At 32.5% G+C, this 18,048-nt stretch overlaps 2 protein-coding genes across 2 annotated transcripts in view; one reads left to right on the plus strand and one right to left on the minus strand.

Moving 5' to 3' along the window:
* LOC143911007 (uncharacterized) overlaps nt 1-18,048 on the minus strand; it is a 901,246-nt gene that overhangs the window by 306,538 nt on the left and 576,660 nt on the right. The window lies entirely within an intron of this gene.
* LOC143910215 (esterase B1-like) lies at nt 14,019-17,716 on the plus strand. Its single transcript, XM_077428600.1, has 4 exons — nt 14,019-14,127; nt 14,484-14,616; nt 14,688-15,976; nt 16,116-17,716. Exons 2-4 carry the CDS (start codon nt 14,488-14,490, stop codon nt 16,306-16,308), a joined length of 1,611 nt encoding a protein of 536 aa, XP_077284726.1. The 5' UTR covers nt 14,019-14,127; nt 14,484-14,487; the 3' UTR covers nt 16,309-17,716.

Here is an 18,048-nt window from a genome sequence, read left to right on the forward strand (position 1 = left end):
TCTCAGAAATCTTTTAGTGTATCAAACTGAAATTTCATATCTAAAAGTTTTAACTTAATACCAAATTGTATATAAAATTTAGTGAACACCCGGAAGTGGCAGTTTACTCTTGTTCGATTTTTCTTCCACTATTTTTTTCGACCATTAAAATATGAGTGCTCTTCACCAGAAAATTCAAGTATAATTCCTTGAATCAATGTTATAAAAATATCAAATTTAATAAACCGGAAATGGGATTTTTTCCTCTTAGAAAAGTCAAAAATGATTTGACCACACGATTTTTTCCACACCACTGAACATATCAAGATGAAAATTTATATTTGTATTTTTTATGCACTAGTTGAAAAGGTTTTGTCTAGAATTCGTAAGCCGGAAGTAGCAATTTTTTTAAAAAACAACATTTCATTACTTTATTTTGATGCTTTAAATTCTTGATATTTAATCTTCTTGATATTTTATGTTTATAATATTTAGTAATGTTAAGTAATAACAATTTTTTAAACAAAATCCGACAACTAGAAGTGCAACTTTTGTCTTGTGTAAGTTTCCTTACGTTTGCGCTCAACTTTTATCAAAAATGGTCTCGTGGCCGATATGTGTGAACGTGTATGTACATATAATTTATCATATTTATTTATTTATTTTAAACAGACCATTGTGGCATAACAGGAATTCCTAAAGCGCCACAATGGTCAAAAAATATAACACAAAAAAGAAAAAAAACAAAATAACAATTAAACATAAACATAAATACATCCATACATACATAAAAATAGCATTTAATAATAACAGATAAAGTAAAAATATCAAATAAAATATAGCATAAGGAATGCCTTGCACCTACAGCCAGTTTCAATAAATATGTAAGAAACAACTACAAATACAAATACAAAACATCCCTGTAAGGCCCAAATGGAAGAGAGTTAATCAAAATTTCACTCATAAATCACAATCAATCATGAAAACAATGATGAGCGCAGACTACCAGATAAATGGGTTAGAGTAATTTCCGACAATTTACGCTCACTAAGGTGGAAAATATCACATTCAGTCTCGGCAGCAACGATTTCATTAAGAAGTCGGATAATATGTATCATTATCGAATTTTGTTTTTTAAACTTCATAGATAAAGTCATGGGTTGGTCACACTGATTTGTTCTGAGATAATCATTTTGTGAACCGAGTCCCTTCCCATATTTGTATGTACTCAAGAAGTTCTGGGTAAATAAGTGCTATTTCAAAAAAATTGGAAAATTGTTTGATAGACACAAATCAGAATATTCTTAGTGAAAATTCCATAAATGTTTGAAGAGACGAGAAAATTAAAAGTTTTGTTTTCGACAATTTTTCTTTCGTAACAATTCGCCAGTACTGCAAAGAGAACAGTTTTGAGACGGTGCTGCGAGCCGTTCCAGCAAATGACGCGGCGGACCATACCATAACAATCCACTACCTCGGGTGGGGCCGATTCCGGTTTTTGAGCTTCGCTAATCCGAGTAAACAATATCAATACAGACAACGATTTGAATTGATTGTAATTGAATTGTTGATATTTTTAAATTTTAGGTAAAATATATTAGGGCACTAGCCTAGTCCCTCTATTCCAACGACGGCACGCCACTGGTATGTATACAGTTTTACCTTCCAGCTTTTACTTACTAACTAACTGTTGAAACAACATGAGGTGAAGCGATAAGGAGAGTGGACTAATGTTGTGACAATACGTCATCTGGCCACCCTCGTAGTGTTGAGGGGAAGCACCGAGCCACCAAGAAAAATATGAGTGGGGCGAGGAGTAAAAATGAAAGTGGACTAGGGGTGGGCAAAATGAGCGGGAAAGCAGAGAAACAACAAATGGCTGGTCATCAGTCTGGTAGGTGACCCCTGGCGGGCAGGAAGCTGAGGGTAGCAGCTTTGAGTTTCAGAGTAATGTGAGATGATCCGTTTCTTTTTTTCCTCTGCCGTGTACGTGTGCAGGCATCACTTAACTGGGGTGTGTCTACGGAAGAAAATGCTGACAATACCTCTATATGTATATGTATAATCATATTAGATTAAAATTATATTCAATATATGTACATTGTATGTAAATATGTATGTACATAAGATGCAATTTGGTAGCTGTTGAATATAGCACAAACCTTACCCTTTGTCGACAGTGACAAACGAGTAAATAAATTTACCGACAATTCTATTTTAAAGGAGAAATAATCTCACAGTTAAATAGACTGCACGAGTGAAAACACATTAGGTTTCTTGGTGCACGAAGCGAGAGTACCATTCAAGAGGGCTCACAATGAGAAACCCTTCCTGATGTTCGAGTGAGCACTTCAATCGTTGCCGGTAGAGTACATGTGTATGTATTATATGTATATATACGAATTATATGTAAGGTAGGTTGAGCTATTTACGGGTATGTACGAATGTGTGTGTATATATGTATTTGTATTTGTACGATATTGAATTTAAAATCTTGTGAATTTTTATCAAATCTTATATCAGTATCGCACTATGGATGTATATTTTAATTAAACTGTATTATGAGTATATTATCGGTTTTTGTGTGGTATAGATATCATTATTTTTGATTGGCTATAGATAAAACGTCAATACAATGGAATATTAAAGGTCAAAATAACACGTTTTCTTATAATTTTTTCAAATATAATATATACACATTTAAAAACTATAGAGCGGACGCAAAAAAATAACATATACAGCTAGATGTATATGTATCTAAAAAGGAAACGTAGTGCAACGTGATAAAAATTGATATTATCTCTTTAGTTCTCTTATATTTAGATGAGAACCAAATATGTAGTAGTTAGTAGAATTGAATAGTCCCGTCGAACTTTTTAAGCATTGTGTTCCTCACACCTATTTAAATCTAACCACCGAAGATGAACTCGATTTTCTTTTGCATCCTATTGTAAACACTTCCATTTTTTTTTAATTTAATATTATACTTGCCGATGGACCCAATTTAAAATTTTCCCAAGATGCCATTTTCGGGTTACCCCTGAATGACATCTACGATATTAATTTCACAAATATAAGTTTTGAAATCATATTTAAATTGAAATTTTCAGTATTTTAATGTAATTTTAACTTTTTTAATGTTATTTCACTTTTAATTTAATTTAAACCTATTAAATTTTGTTTTTGGACCTATTAAATCAAATTTTTCATTGTTACTGTTTTTCTATTGTTTTTTTTTTCTTCTATTTTTTGTTTCTTTGAATATTATCTTATGGGAAAGCATGTGAAGAAATAAAATGAAATATATTTTATATATATATATATATATATATATATATATATATATATATATATATATAATATGATCTTATGTATATTCTTATCTGGTCACGGTGTCATGAATTGGGGTAACCTGTAAAGACACTGTGGTATATGTTTGTTTAAATAAAATAGTGGTGACATTGTGACATTTTGTTAATTTGATGAAGAACTGTTTCAACAATGAAATCAAATAAATTGGCAAACTCTGATTTGATTTTTAAATGCTTTTTATTATTACTAAATTATGTTCACAATACATCTTATTACCATTTCTTCTTCTATTCTATTATATAATCTTTTTCCAATATTTTAACACTTTAGTTTAGATACAAAAAATCTTATTCATATCTTCACGGACACAATATACGTGTTTGTGTTGGTACGTGCCAGCTTACGCTGCACGAGCTATACTGATCTACTAATCATTTTTTATTTTACAATTTTAATTTAATTTTGTCAGTAATCATAGTATTATATTATTCTAATGTTAATGTACAGCATAATAGGAAAAATAGCTCGAAATTCTATTTACAATTCTTATAAATGCTCATAATACATCTAATACATAATATTAATTAAACACTCTCTAAAACCTATGACCTAAAGCAGATTGTGTTTAGGTAATCTGTGTTTATACCTGAAGGGTATAGACATTTTGTTGTAATCACCGAGACTCTTCACAAGTGTGTTGTATGGTTATTAGTGATTCTGTCATAGAAGCTAATGGTTAGTTTGTTAGCAATGTCTGTAACAAACGTAATATTATTTATGGCATGCAGTTTTTTCAAGTTAGTATACATATATGGGTGTATTATAAACTATCTTTAGGGATTTATTTTGTATTATTTGGAGCTTGTAAAGGTTAGTATTCGAGGCGTTATTCCATACAGGTGAAGCATAGGTTAATAATGGTAATATGAGTGCGGCAAACTCTAATGGGAAACGATCGACTTCTAGTTAAAAGCTTAATCTTTAAATATTTTAATTGAAGTATTATCCCGTATTAGCTCGGCTACAGCTGTGTCATATTCATAGTCGGAGGTCGTTTGTTCGTGTCTGAGTAAAGAAATGATGCTTGAGAAGCATCGCGAGAGGAAATGTCTCGAGTGAAGGTGTGTGGAATGTAAATGTTTGGCGTTTACACATCGAGAATCTATAAAGTTATTTATATTTTTCTATTTAAACGTTGTAAATGTTTCACACTTTCAGTTTTTTTATCCACGTGATTCATTTTCAACTTTTTATTTTTTATGCTAAGCTTCGATTTCCACGAAACTTTCTATGATTTTCAGTTTATATGCATACTTTTTTAGACATAATTTTTGAGACATACCAAAGTATTGTATTAGATTTGAAAATTGTAATGTTTATTGTATGAAAAGAGTTTTATTACATATGCAATTGCAATTGTGTGTATACATACATAGGTACGTATATGATACTATGATGTACGTATATAAATGTATGGGTTGTTTACTCGGTTACAGAATGACGGCATGCGATCGGAAAAGCTCGATTTTCCGATCGGTTCGCTTATCGGCGAGAGTGCGCGACTTTCGCACAGTCATCGCGCGTCGGAAAATGAATTCTCGACCCCGGACCCCAACTCTCATCCCCCTGCCGATTTCGCAAGTTTTCAATCGAGTTATGAGTCTGGCCCGTGGGCTCGTTAGGTCGTTAGGCCGTTCATTAATCATTGCGGCTACAACGCACCGTAATTGGATAAGTGGCCGTCCCGTTCCGGACGCGGGGACAAATTAGCGCCCGGTACCACCATCCCACACACCCCATCCCCAATACCTACATTCTCCATCAGCATCCTCTGTATTACCGATTCTGGACCCGTGCGCATTTTTAAACCGACCAAAAATCCAGATTTCGAAACCCCTTTCGAAATCCTTCCCTTATTTCAAGATACTTCCACGTAATATCTATTTGAAATCTTGGCATATTTGAAATTAGGTAATATAAAACTGAGTTTGTCTAGTCCATAACTTTATTTATATGTTTATATGTACACACGTTTGAGAAAGGTATACGCATATTTTTTAAAAGGCATAAAGACATGATCCTGGATTGTTCGGTGATTATTCCTTACAAATCAATCTCGGACACGTCACTAAAATCTCGATCATGGAACATCTTGCTCCCGAAAATTCCATCCATCAAGAGTTACACACTCGAACTATCATACTAATGAGAAATCGAGTGCCAGTTATGCCGTATTCGCGATTTTCGTGGCAACGATTGTCATGTGATCACAATGTTCGAAATAATCCGTTTACCATATTGTATATATGGGTTGACGGACTATTACTCGTACGGACACTTTAAATTGTTAGTCGAGGTGAATTCTAAGCAATGTATCTATTTTCAGTGGGTTTTGAATAGTTTCGATGCACAATCGGCCAAAAGTCCGTCGGCCAGGTGTCCACTCGACCAAAAGTCCGCGCACAGATATAGTATGTACGGTTTGGTGATTATTCCGCAAAATACAATCTCGCGCACGTCATTAAAATCTCGATTATGGAACATCTGGCACCCGAAAATTCCATCCATCGAGATTTACCCACGTGAAATATACTAACGAGAACTCGAGTGCCAGATAATCGGTTTACGCGTTTTTCGTGGCAAACATTGTCGTTTGCGCGATCGCAATGTGCGAAATAATCTCTTTAACAGTATGCACATACATATGTATGTGATTTAGGCCGGAGTGAAAAACGCGAGTTTTGGATTTCTATCAATGCACCTAGCGGAAAAAATATCCTGTGTCTCCAACCGATTAATTTATCTCGTCAATATTTCGATAAAGTGGGTTTTTTCATATATGTATCTTTTATTTTAAAAGCTGATAATTAAAAACAATATATAATATATTCACCTATTTCAGTTTAATTGGGTCAATTATAATAAGTTTTGACTGAGTAACGGGAATTCCAAATCGCCGTTTTACCAGAAACTCGGAAGCGGAAGCATTATTTTCAGAAAATTTTCATTTCTTCAACGTTCCGGTTATTATTTTGAAAATAAAAGTCGTGAAGAGCTACTTTGGATAGGTACATATCTTTAATTTGAACACAAAAAACTCTTTTAAAAACGTAGGTCTGTTTAAAAACATTTCCACAACCCAAATTGTTTAAAATAATTGTACAGTTGTACAGTTGAGTATAATTTTTCATTTTTGTGCTAACAGAAATATCCTAAGTAGCCTACCTTTCTTAATAACATCTTGTTCGTCTTCAAAACTTAATATTCTGAATTATTTGTCTAACAATCGATCGAGAAACCAACATTCCAATTCCTCTTTATATGATACTGCGCGCTTCGCACTGGTTTGTTCCGAGGGAATCGTTTCGCGACCCCAGTCCATTGCCATATTTGAACACAAAAATTAAAGAAAAATCATTCAAAATGATGTTTGACACACACAAATCAGAATATTACCAGTCAAAATTCCATAAAGAGACGAGTAAATTTAAAAAAATGTTTTGATTTCGACGGAACGCTTATATGTACATAACAATTCACCAGTATCACGAAGGGAACAGAATTGAAATGGGGAGTCCGTGTAAGCGAATGACGTGGCGGACCATACCATAACAATCCACGACCAATAACTACCTCACTAACGATTTGAATTTATTGCAATTGAATTATTAATATTTTCAAATTTTAGGTAAACGATTTTAGAGGACTAGCCTCGTCCCTCTATTCCAAAGACGGCACGCCACTGATGTATACGTATCTATAATAAGTGAAGCTAAAAGGAGGTTTGTAAAAATTCAGTCTAAACCTGTATTAAAAATGTCTAGCATGCTGCATAATCCATTTATCACCTACCTTAGAAATTGTAAAAGTGGAGAGAACGGGTGAGTTTGTTCGTATGTGTAGTATAAATACGAGCAATTTAAAATGTACACGGGGTTAAGTCGGTTTGTTGGCATTTGCCAGACAGCATAATGTCATGACAAGCACTCGTACGACCTTTTACCGTAATCGTACAAATCCTCGGAAGCCTTTCGACGAATGAAATCAGTGCATCAATAAATCCTCATACCCGGTCTATATAAATACAAATCTGCAGAATAATATATTGTAGTATATTGCAGGGACGATAAAACGTAGTGTGCGATAGGATCGTCTCAGCTCGTTGCTTGTCCATATTATCACCTTATCGATTAGACAAACTCCTTTGCGTTGGTAATCCTGGCGGTTTAGGGAATATCCTCTGGAAGGCTTCTACAAATTAAATGTAAATACCCTGGGAGTAGATAAGTACATTCATCGCTATATAAGCACACACTTATGTACGTATGCATATATAAATATGTATATGTATGTACCTATACCTATGTAAGTACAATCATATATATATATATATATATATATATATATATATATATATATATATATATTTATATATATATATATATATATATATATATATATATATATATATATATATATATATATATATATATACATATATATACATATTTATATACTACGTGCCATAACTATTGTAAATAGGTTTTTGAGTTTTTTTTCATATTTCACTGTAAAATAAGATAACACTATAATTACTAAAATATAAAAATTCTATAACTATACATATGTACATACGAGTACATTAATATGCTGATAAAGTATGTTAATGATAGCAATAGGCTTTGTTTTTAATTTATATGTTTGTCAATCATTAATTGTAAAGGATATGTACCTATGCATGTACATACGTATGTTTGTATGTATGTATGTATGTCTTTCAAACGAAAAAGTTTTGTATATAAATATGTAAAATGCATGATTTATAGGATACATTTAAGATTCATTGCTCACGATTTTTGCTAAAAAAACCTGTATGATTTATAATATGTATTGCTGAATTGGATTTTGACAATGTATTTAAATTGGAGTATTGGAAATGCTTCGAAGTTCGAACGATTTAGCGGTTACAGATTTGTCCCGTATGTATAATATAATAGATACATATGGTGTAACATCTCGAAAAAATCTTTACGGGTAAGTCGAAAGCCCTAAAGGTTCTCAAGGATAAATATAAAAAAAAATAATGTCATAGTGGCCGAAACGTAGTCGATAAATTCATAATTTATATGCAATTAAAAGTGTAATTATTGTTTTTACTACACTTTATGTAAGAAAACTACATAGATGAATTAAAGTCCGATATTTTGTTCTTACAGTGAAAAAAAAATATACAGCAAAAATAGTATCCATTTTATTACTATATAATGTATGTACATACACTGAAAACGTGAAAATAAGTGGACGTAATTAAGAACTTTTATAATCAATTGAAGTTGAGTAATTTTAATTTTGATTGCCCGATGTAACTGATTTATATATGTCTAAAATGTTTTTAGTAGTATTTAAAAAGTTGGCATCACACACTGTAAAATGATTTTTAAGTCGAAACAGACTCTTGGGAAGAAATTGTCGTGTTGGATAGATAAGAAACTCACCCGCGTTCGTAAAGTCCCAATTTTCCCACAGACTCGGCACGTGCGCTACGAGAAGGGAAATTCCGAGTTTTCATTCCTCGAAAAAAAAGGAAGAAAATGGAGACATTCTAGCACGTAAATTCAAAAGAGCAAATTCAAAGTGAAATGGAATATCTTCTTTGGAGAGTGTTCGAATTTTTCAGTGAAAATTTAAAATCTTTCGTAAAAAATTCCTACAGGGATCGCAAGTGATGGATCATTCAATTGTGTTCGACTCTCCGTTTGATTCTAGGGTTGATCTGGAGACTATCGCGACCCTTCTCAACCCCCGAGGGACGAGAACCATTTGTTCTTCCTGTGTCAGACACAGTCTGGCTCTCGCGTCAAAATCACCTGAGTTTCAAACTAATAGAATCTCTCGCTAGTGCTACAATAAATAAGAAAATAAGAAATAAAAATAGCCCCATCTGGTCTTTTGTGTATAGATAGAACAACTAACGATTATAAATCCACTTGATAATATTAGTTTTCAATATGAAAAGTTGACTTTTAAGTGAATAAGTGTAGAAAATAAAAATAAATAGTAAAATTTTTATATATTACTAAAGTAAACGATTTTATAAAGAGTGGTTTATGAAACAATCTGCTACAAATTGTAAATTTTAAATTCAATTTATGTACCTATACATATACATATATACATCATATATATATACATATGTATATCATTGTAATGGAAAATTGTTAGCGCTTTGTATCATAATTATACATATGTAATATATGTATGTATTTACATATATGCTTATAAACCTTGCTAAGTTAACCTTTAATGTCACGAAAAATAATTAGAAACATTGTATTTCAATTTATATATATATACATATGTGTACTATATACATATGTACATACGCTTATAGTAAAAAATTTAGATTTTTTAATAGCTGTTCTTATACAGTACATAATACAGTCCATGATCAAATAAATTATGTAAAATACATAATAATATTGTAAAATTTAATACAAAATCCCAAAGTAAAATAACCAATTAATATTTGGTATCGTGGATTAAGCACATTATTTAATTCAATATTATCAGTTTTTATTTTAACATTATCACATCTTGAATGAAGACTCATATTCAAATTATTTTTTATTTTTTAATGTTGATCTTTGCTTACGAATTACCAAAATTGAGTTAATCAAATTATTTAATACAACAATTTATGCTGAAAAAATGTATTATTAAATTTAGCTCAATTATGCACTTAAAATATGAAATTATTTACATAGAAGTAGTGAATACTAAGCTGAATTAAATTTAGATGGTTGAAATTATTGGGATAATTCAAGCCTATACGTTTTTGTTCAAGCCTTTAAATAAATAAAATAAGATCTATACGTTTTAGGTTCGTCAAAATTTTAGACGGGTCCTAAAAGTCGAGAATAAAGTGAACCTTGCAATCGTTGCAAAGTGTAAATTAAAAATCATGCTAGCGCGTGGCATGGGAGGGTTAGTGTTAAACTGATGAGCTAAAATCCCTGGTTAAACGCTTTCAACGAGACACTTTTCGCAAATTTGGTTTAAGCCACCACCGCCGCCCGGTCCCTTTCTGGAAAGGGGGGCTTTTGTACTGACAAAACTCTTTTTAAATATCCTTCATAATTTAGCGTGTTTAACCGTGCCGTCGGATTTAGCAGCAGATGTTGAAATTTTAAGCGCGTGCGAATAATTAAGCGAACTCAAAAAGCCGTAGACGTTTAACCGGATAAGGGGGGAAGGGGATGGAGGAAGAGGTATAGGAGAAAAGTAGGTAATGAAAGGGGGAGGAAGAAAAAGTACCTACTACATGCTGTTCTAGATTGAAATTTAGCCGAATATTTTGAACTTTTGTACTGCAGAAAAGAAAACTAATACCCATGTATGTATGTATTTGATTTGGTTTTTTGATTTTTAAATGCTTTTTATTATTACAGACATTATGTTCACAATACATCTTATATCTATTTTAATAGCTACTGGTCTACGGATCATTTTCTATTTTACAATTTAATTTAATTTGGTTAGTAATCATAGTATTATATTATTCTAATGTTAATCTACAGCATAATAGGAAAACGAGCTCAAAAACCTATTTATAATCCTTATAAATGTTCATAATACATCTAATCCATAATATTAATTAAACACTCTCTAAAACCGATGACCTAAAGCAGATTGTATTTAGGTAATCTGTGTTTATACCTGAAGGGTATAGACATTTTGTTGTAATCACCGAGACTCTTCACAAGTGCGTTAGTATGGTTATTAGTGATTCCGTCATAGAATCTACTGGTTAGTTTGTTAGTAATGTCTGTAGCAAACGGAATATTATATATGGCATGCAGTTTTTTCAAGTTAGTATATATGGGTGTATTATAAATTATTTTTAGGGATTTATTTTGTATTACTTGGAGCTTGGAAAGATTAGTATTCGAGGTGTTATTCCATGCAGGTGAAGCATAGGTTAATAATGGTAATATGAGCGCGCGATATAATTTTATTTTATTTTGAGTTGATAAAGAACTATGGCGATTTAATATTGTATATATTGAGGATCGCCTTGCATTGATCGCCCCGCATCGTCTTGCATTTCGCTGCCTCAATGTGAGGTGCCCATCTCATTCTTTTATCGAACGTTACTCCTAAATATTTCATTACTGACTGCCATTTCAGACTTTCTCCATAGGGGATTTTCAGATCTGAACTTGGCTTATGCTTTCTAACACTAAAAATATGGCGTCTGTTTTGGTTTGATTCATTTGAATTTTCCACTTAGTGAAGTGTTCAATCATTGTTTTAATTGCAAATTCAAGATTTTTAATAATAGTGTCTGGTTTTTTGCTACTTGTGAAGCAACCGGTATCATCTGCATATAAGGCTATGTGACAGTTTTTTGGAATAGGTATGTCATTTATATACATACATATATGGAGAACAAGAGTGGGCCAAGCAAGTTCCCCTGCGGAACGCCAACTGCGATTATTTTTGGATACGATAATTCATTATTTACGCTAACCACTAGCTTTCTACGAGTTAGGTACGATTTGATGATGAGAATTAGGTAGTTTGGTATTTTGTTAATAAGGAGCTTATGAATGAGTCCATCGTGCCAAACCGTGTCGAAGGTCTTTTCTATGTCGAGATGTACCATTCCGGTACTTCTCTTCATATTAAAGTTCTTCGTCACGTGTTAAGTTAGTCTTGTTAGTTGTTGGGTCGTGGAATGTCCTCTGCGAAATCCAAATTGTTCATTTATTAATTTCTTATTTGCGACTTTGAGTAAACGTGTGTAGAATTTTTGAAAGCGTGCAAAGTAAGCTAATGGGTCGATAATTGGCCGGGATTTTTGAGCTTTTGTCGGGCTTAGGTATGGGAATTATGTTTTCCAGTATTCTGGGAAATTCCCGGTGAGTAAACATGCGTTGAATATTTTAGATAGTGAGACTAAAGCTTTAAACGGAAGTTGTTTGATTATGATATTATCTATTGAATCTCGCCCAGGTGCCTTTTTATTTTTTAAATTACGTATTATATTTTGGATTTCACACGGATGCACCAATTTTATATTTTTAGTACTGTTAGTGGGAGTTTTTGTGATGATTTTAATGGACCGGTTGACTTTATTATGCGTTGGTATGTGATTGTAATGTTGTGTGAGTGTGTGATGTTTTTGGAAAAATTTTGATAATAGTTCTGCTTTGTCGCAATCACGCGTCACTGAGATTCCTGCATCATCTAATGGAGGAATCGAGTTTTTTGTCCTGCGAATCGCTTTAGCTAATTTCCATAGAGAGCCATCAACTGAGCTTAATTTTTCTAATTTTTTAGACCAAGCTTCATTTTTGATTTCTTTGATTCTAATTTTAATATGTACATATGTATGTATAGGTATATGAGACATATATTCAATTCCCCTCCTTAATCGCGAAAATACACAGCGATGAACGGCACATCATGTGCTTGGCTCCCCGCTGTGGGGGGTCTCCTACATTTCTTCAAATATGGGATACACCGTTATCGATCACTGTCAAGCAAGGATAAATACAAAGGGGTCATTTTGGGGCGGGGCGTGGTGGACGTTTCATGAATATGTTCAAGGCACTACCCACTTTTTTTTACATGTTTAAAAGTATCTAAAGAAACCACGTACCACGTGCATCACTGTGTGTTTTTGCCCTAACGCGTTAGATCAGTTCCGTAAGAAAAAGTGATAGTTCATATGATAGGTTTTCTTACATTTTAAGCTTTACTTCATTTACTTTTTTTTGGTAAAATTGATAAACCGTGTTTTATGAGAGTTCACCGTATACGGGGAGGAGATTTGTGCAGAGGTGGTTTCTCAGTCATATCCATATGTATGTATGTACATACATATGATAGTTTACGGTTGCTATCCTTGGTTTTATCCAAATGCCTATTTGCTTGAAGCACATTTTGTTCTCTTCTCCTGTGGGACGAAGTGATTTAATGACTTCGTCATCTGTTGCAAGATTCATCAAACTCGTCACCTAGATTTCGATGAACTTGAATTTTTTTAAACTAAAATATGTTGATGTGGTTAATGGATAGTTTATAATATTGTTGCGTGGACGTGAAGAAGGGGCTTCCAGGACCGGAGAGAAAGACGCAGTAGGGTTGTAGAAGCAGTTTATTTAGGAAAACCGTTCGGCGCTCCCAGTCGGAATGCCTCACAGTTCGAATGCGCCCGATATTTATACTTTTCGGGCGCAATACACATACATATGTATGTACATAAACGAAATTCTATTGGTCGATGAGTCGCGTGATCCTATCGGCCGTCTATACGACATTTCTATTCGTCGAGGCCCTTTTTGGCGTGAACGAGAGATCAGGTGATTAGCGCTCGTAAACCATCGGTCCACGAGCGCCACCCACCCAATCTCTACGTTACAATATTGTATTTGTCTTTGATTTTTGTTTATTATTTTATGTTTATTTTGCATTTTTATTTATTTTATCCTTTTTTATGTACGTGGTAAATTGAGATAAGTTTTTTTTTGGTTAGCCATAGGGATGTCTTGGAGCTATTATGTAATATCACCATGGAAAAATTGTAAATAAAGAAATAAATAAATATAAAACAAACATAAATATTTCGATATTTGTAATTAATAAATTTATATCAATAAAAAAAAAGTAGCTGTTACGGTGATAGTAATGCCTATAAAAACATAGATATAATATGTAGGTGTATATTGCGTATTTCTCGATAGCAAATTAGTTGCTATTCGCTTATCTGACTGGTTGGACCAGTTCACAGTCGACCGCTATCGAAGAAACACCTTGAAAACTCAATAAAAGGTAATCATTATTATATGTTTATTACATTTTTGTCGTCACGAAGATTCATCTTCGTATTATATTGCGATTTTTATTTGCAAGCATTTTTATCGTTTTTATGATGAATGTTAGATGGAATGAATAACAAATTATAGATTATTTTCCTATAATGTTTATAAAAAATTGTATTTAAAAATAATTATATACATATTAACTTATTGAATTTACATTATCGCTTTGATGCTCGTTTCCATTTGTTTAAGTATTTCAAGGTTGTGCAATCAAAAATTATATAAATCGGGTCTATGTATGTATATCTGCGAAAATAATTGTACTCAACAATTTTTATGTTTAATATTTTGTGCATTTATGTTTAGCAAAATGACCAGAGTAAGGATTATACAGGGTGAATTAGAAGGAACACTGGAAAAGTTGACCACAGGGGATGCGTATGTCAGTTTCAAAGGAATACCATATGCAAAACCCCCGATTGGGGATTTGCGTTTTAGAGTATGTGAATATTTTATAGTTTACATTTTGTTATTTTATTCTACTTTTATAAACAAGTATATCATTTTAAGGCGCCTCAACCGCCTGAGAACTGGTCTGGCGTTCGAGATGCTTCAAATCACGGAAACGTGTGTCCCCAGTGGGACATAATAACGGGACTAGAAATAGACGGTAGCGAAGATTGCTTGTTCTTGAACGTTTACACGCCGAGTTTGAGTTGTTCTAAAACTCCTGTTATGGTCTGGTTTCACGGTGGAGGATTTCAGTCAGGATCAGGTGATTCGCACGTCTACGGACCAGAATACTTGGTGGAAGAAGGAGTGATCGTTGTGACGGCCAATTATCGTTTGGAAGCATTGGGATTTTTGTGTATGGATAGTAAAGAAGTTCCGGGGAACGCAGGAATGAAGGATCAAGTCGCTGTTTTGAGATGGGTCAGAGATAATATAGCAAAATTCGGAGGAGATCCACAAAACGTTACGATTTTTGGAGAAAGTGCGGGTGGTTCTTCCGTCACTTATCATATTTTATCGCCGATGAGTAGAGGTTTATTCCATAAGGTGATTGCCCAAAGCGGCTGCTTTTTCAACAATTGGAGGCTGTCGGATTGCAGGACGACCAGTTTAAGAGTTGGAAAGTATTTAGGAAATGAGACTAAAGATTTTGATGAGCTTGCAAAATACCTCAAACAGCAACCAGCTAAGAATTTAGTGAAAATTGCAGATAAGATCGCAACGAAGGAAGAAAAATTGAGAGGATTAACTATCTTGTTTTATCCCACTATAGAAAAATGCTTCGATGGTGAAGAATGCTTTCTGCCGAAATCTCCATTGAAATTATTAACTGAGGGAAATTTTACAAAGGTGCCGATGGTTCTCGGATATAATGCTTGCGAAGGTTTAATGATGATACGAAATGTGGAAATAAATATACCAAAGATGCTAAAAAGTATCAGTCTCAGATTGCCACATAGAGTACAAATTTCAGCTACTAAATCACAATTACCTGTAATTGTACAAAAAGTGGAAGATTTTTATTTTAAAAACAAATCAAATGAAGACGAAGTCTTACAATCAGTTGTTGATTTGGAATCTGATGTAATGTTTTCTTACCAAATTATGAATTTATCCAGAATTTTGTCGAAACTTTCACTAAATCCTATATATTTATATAAATTTTGCTTTGACGGAGGAATGAATTTGCCAAAAATTACTATGGGATTAGGGGACATGAAAGGAGCTTGTCATGCCGACGAGCTGTTTTACATGTTCAAATGTCCAATGGAAGTTGACCCAGAGAGTGATGAATGGAAAGTATTGAGACGTTTTACAAAGATGTGGACAAACTTCGCCAAATATAAGTAAGTGGCAGACATTGGTACATATGTACATATCATGTTTGCATACAACGTATTAAAATATGCAGCATTTTTCAAACATATGTACATACATATGTACATAATATTTATTTTTAGTTTAAAACAATTATAATCATTTCAGTAACCCAACACCAAATAAGGACGACCTCATTTCTGTAGAATGGAAGCCAATAAGTTCAACAAATGTAAATTATTTAAAAATTGATCATGACTTACAACAAGGAGTTCGTCCCGACAAAGATAGATTTGACTTTTGGGATGAAATTTATAATAATCTATTTCCAACAAACAAAAGACTAAAATCCAATTTATAATGTAACTATTTAACATATTATATGTAATGCATGGAAGTGTGTAAAATTAATATATGTCCTATTATTATGTATAAAATAGCCCAGTGTCGTTCCGTATCTGTTTGTTCGTTTGCATGCAAAGCATGTACAATGTACATATGTATGTATGTTTGTGTATATGTATTACATAAATTTAAATAGCTTCTCATTTTACGTTTTAAATTACGTAAAATAAAAATACAATACGGGATTCTACATACATATATACTGGATTATGAACTTTGTACTTAAAGGTGGTAAATATTCATTAAAAAAATACCAATTTTTGTTTTAAAGAAGAATTGTATTGGCACAATTATTAGCATTAATTACAATTGAATTGTAATGATATTATACAGAACGTTTCTATAATGGGTAAATGAAAAAAGACTTTTGAAATTGAATTGAAATTTATCATTGCATTCATTATCGTTTCGCCTGTGTATATGATATATAAATCAATTGAATATTTTACAAGTAAATATGTATGTATCTAAAAAGATTTCATTGTTTTGGGGAACATATGTATGTATGTACATATCTACGGTGATTATTCCGCACAAAGCGATCTCGCAAAAGTCATTAAAATCTCGATCACGGAACATCTGGCATCTAAAAATTCCATCCATCGAAAACTCGAGTGCCAGATATTCCGTATTCGCAAATTTTCATGATCAAGCTCATGGGTCTTTAGACAGAAGCTTAACGACCGAGCTATGCTGCAGGCTATTGTTTATTTATTTTGTCTATTCTTCTAGCCACGTGACCCGTCCATTGCCATTTCAATCCCTTACTCTCTCCACCAAATCAACTAGCCTTGTCATACTTCTCACACGCGTACTCCATTTCCTATCTCTCCTCGTATGTAAATATGAACATATAAGCTTATATGTAAGTAAGATTCGAAGCGGAAATATGTATGTATATATGTGGACATTTTCAAAATTTTACATTTTCCAAGGGGACTAAAGAGGTAATATAAATCTCCAAGGGAAACTTTTTTTCAAAAAAATCTTCTTTTTTACATTAAAAATTTAACGCCGAATTCATTTGAAACTATGTATATTATGTAGATAAACTAAGTATATTGGGACGTAAAATTGTTAAGATATAATTTTTTTACATTGAAAAAAAAACTTTTTAAGAATAAAATTATCATTATTATTACCAGCTATTTTCATATATGTACATAGAATCTATAAGCCTGTGGATTACTTGGTAAAATTTTATATTTGAAAACATTGCATTAAAATATTTTTCAGTAATTAATATAAAGAACAAAAATTTGAAATACGAAGATTTTTTAGATGAATTGTATAGGTATGATGATATCTACCTTTTTAAAAAAAATATCATTCCTTCCATCAAATCGCTCGATTTGCCTGCCGATAAAAAATAGATAAAAATACTTTCCTATAATGTTATTACCGAACAATTTTAGTTTATATAGTATCGAAATGTGATTTTTTTTATTAATAATAATTTATTTGAATAAAATATTTTTTTCACATAATCTTTGGTTGAGACCCGGGTTTAAGGTGGCAACCCTACATATGTATATGATTGCAATTAATTTTATGCAATTGACATGTACTTAATTATGATTTCACAATAAGAATATTATTATGTAATTATGAAGTTTTCAAAACATATACATAGATTTGTTTAGCTTTAAGTTTTATAAAAATATGTATAATATGTATATAAGAATGCACGCAGTTT

The sequence above is a fragment of the Arctopsyche grandis genome, chromosome 4, assembly GCF_051622035.1.
Source record: "Arctopsyche grandis isolate Sample6627 chromosome 4, ASM5162203v2, whole genome shotgun sequence".
NCBI classification, from domain to species: domain Eukaryota; kingdom Metazoa; phylum Arthropoda; class Insecta; order Trichoptera; family Hydropsychidae; genus Arctopsyche; species Arctopsyche grandis.

Coding starts and splice junctions, on each gene's coding strand:
- LOC143910215 (XM_077428600.1), top strand. CDS start 14,488: ATGACCAGAGTAAGGATTATACAGGGTGAATTAGAAGGAACACTGGAA. Junction 14,617..14,687: donor TTGGGGATTTGCGTTTTAGA/GTATGTGAATAT, acceptor TATCATTTTAAG/GCGCCTCAACCGCCTGAGAA. Junction 15,977..16,115: donor ACAAACTTCGCCAAATATAA/GTAAGTGGCAGA, acceptor TAATCATTTCAG/TAACCCAACACCAAATAAGG.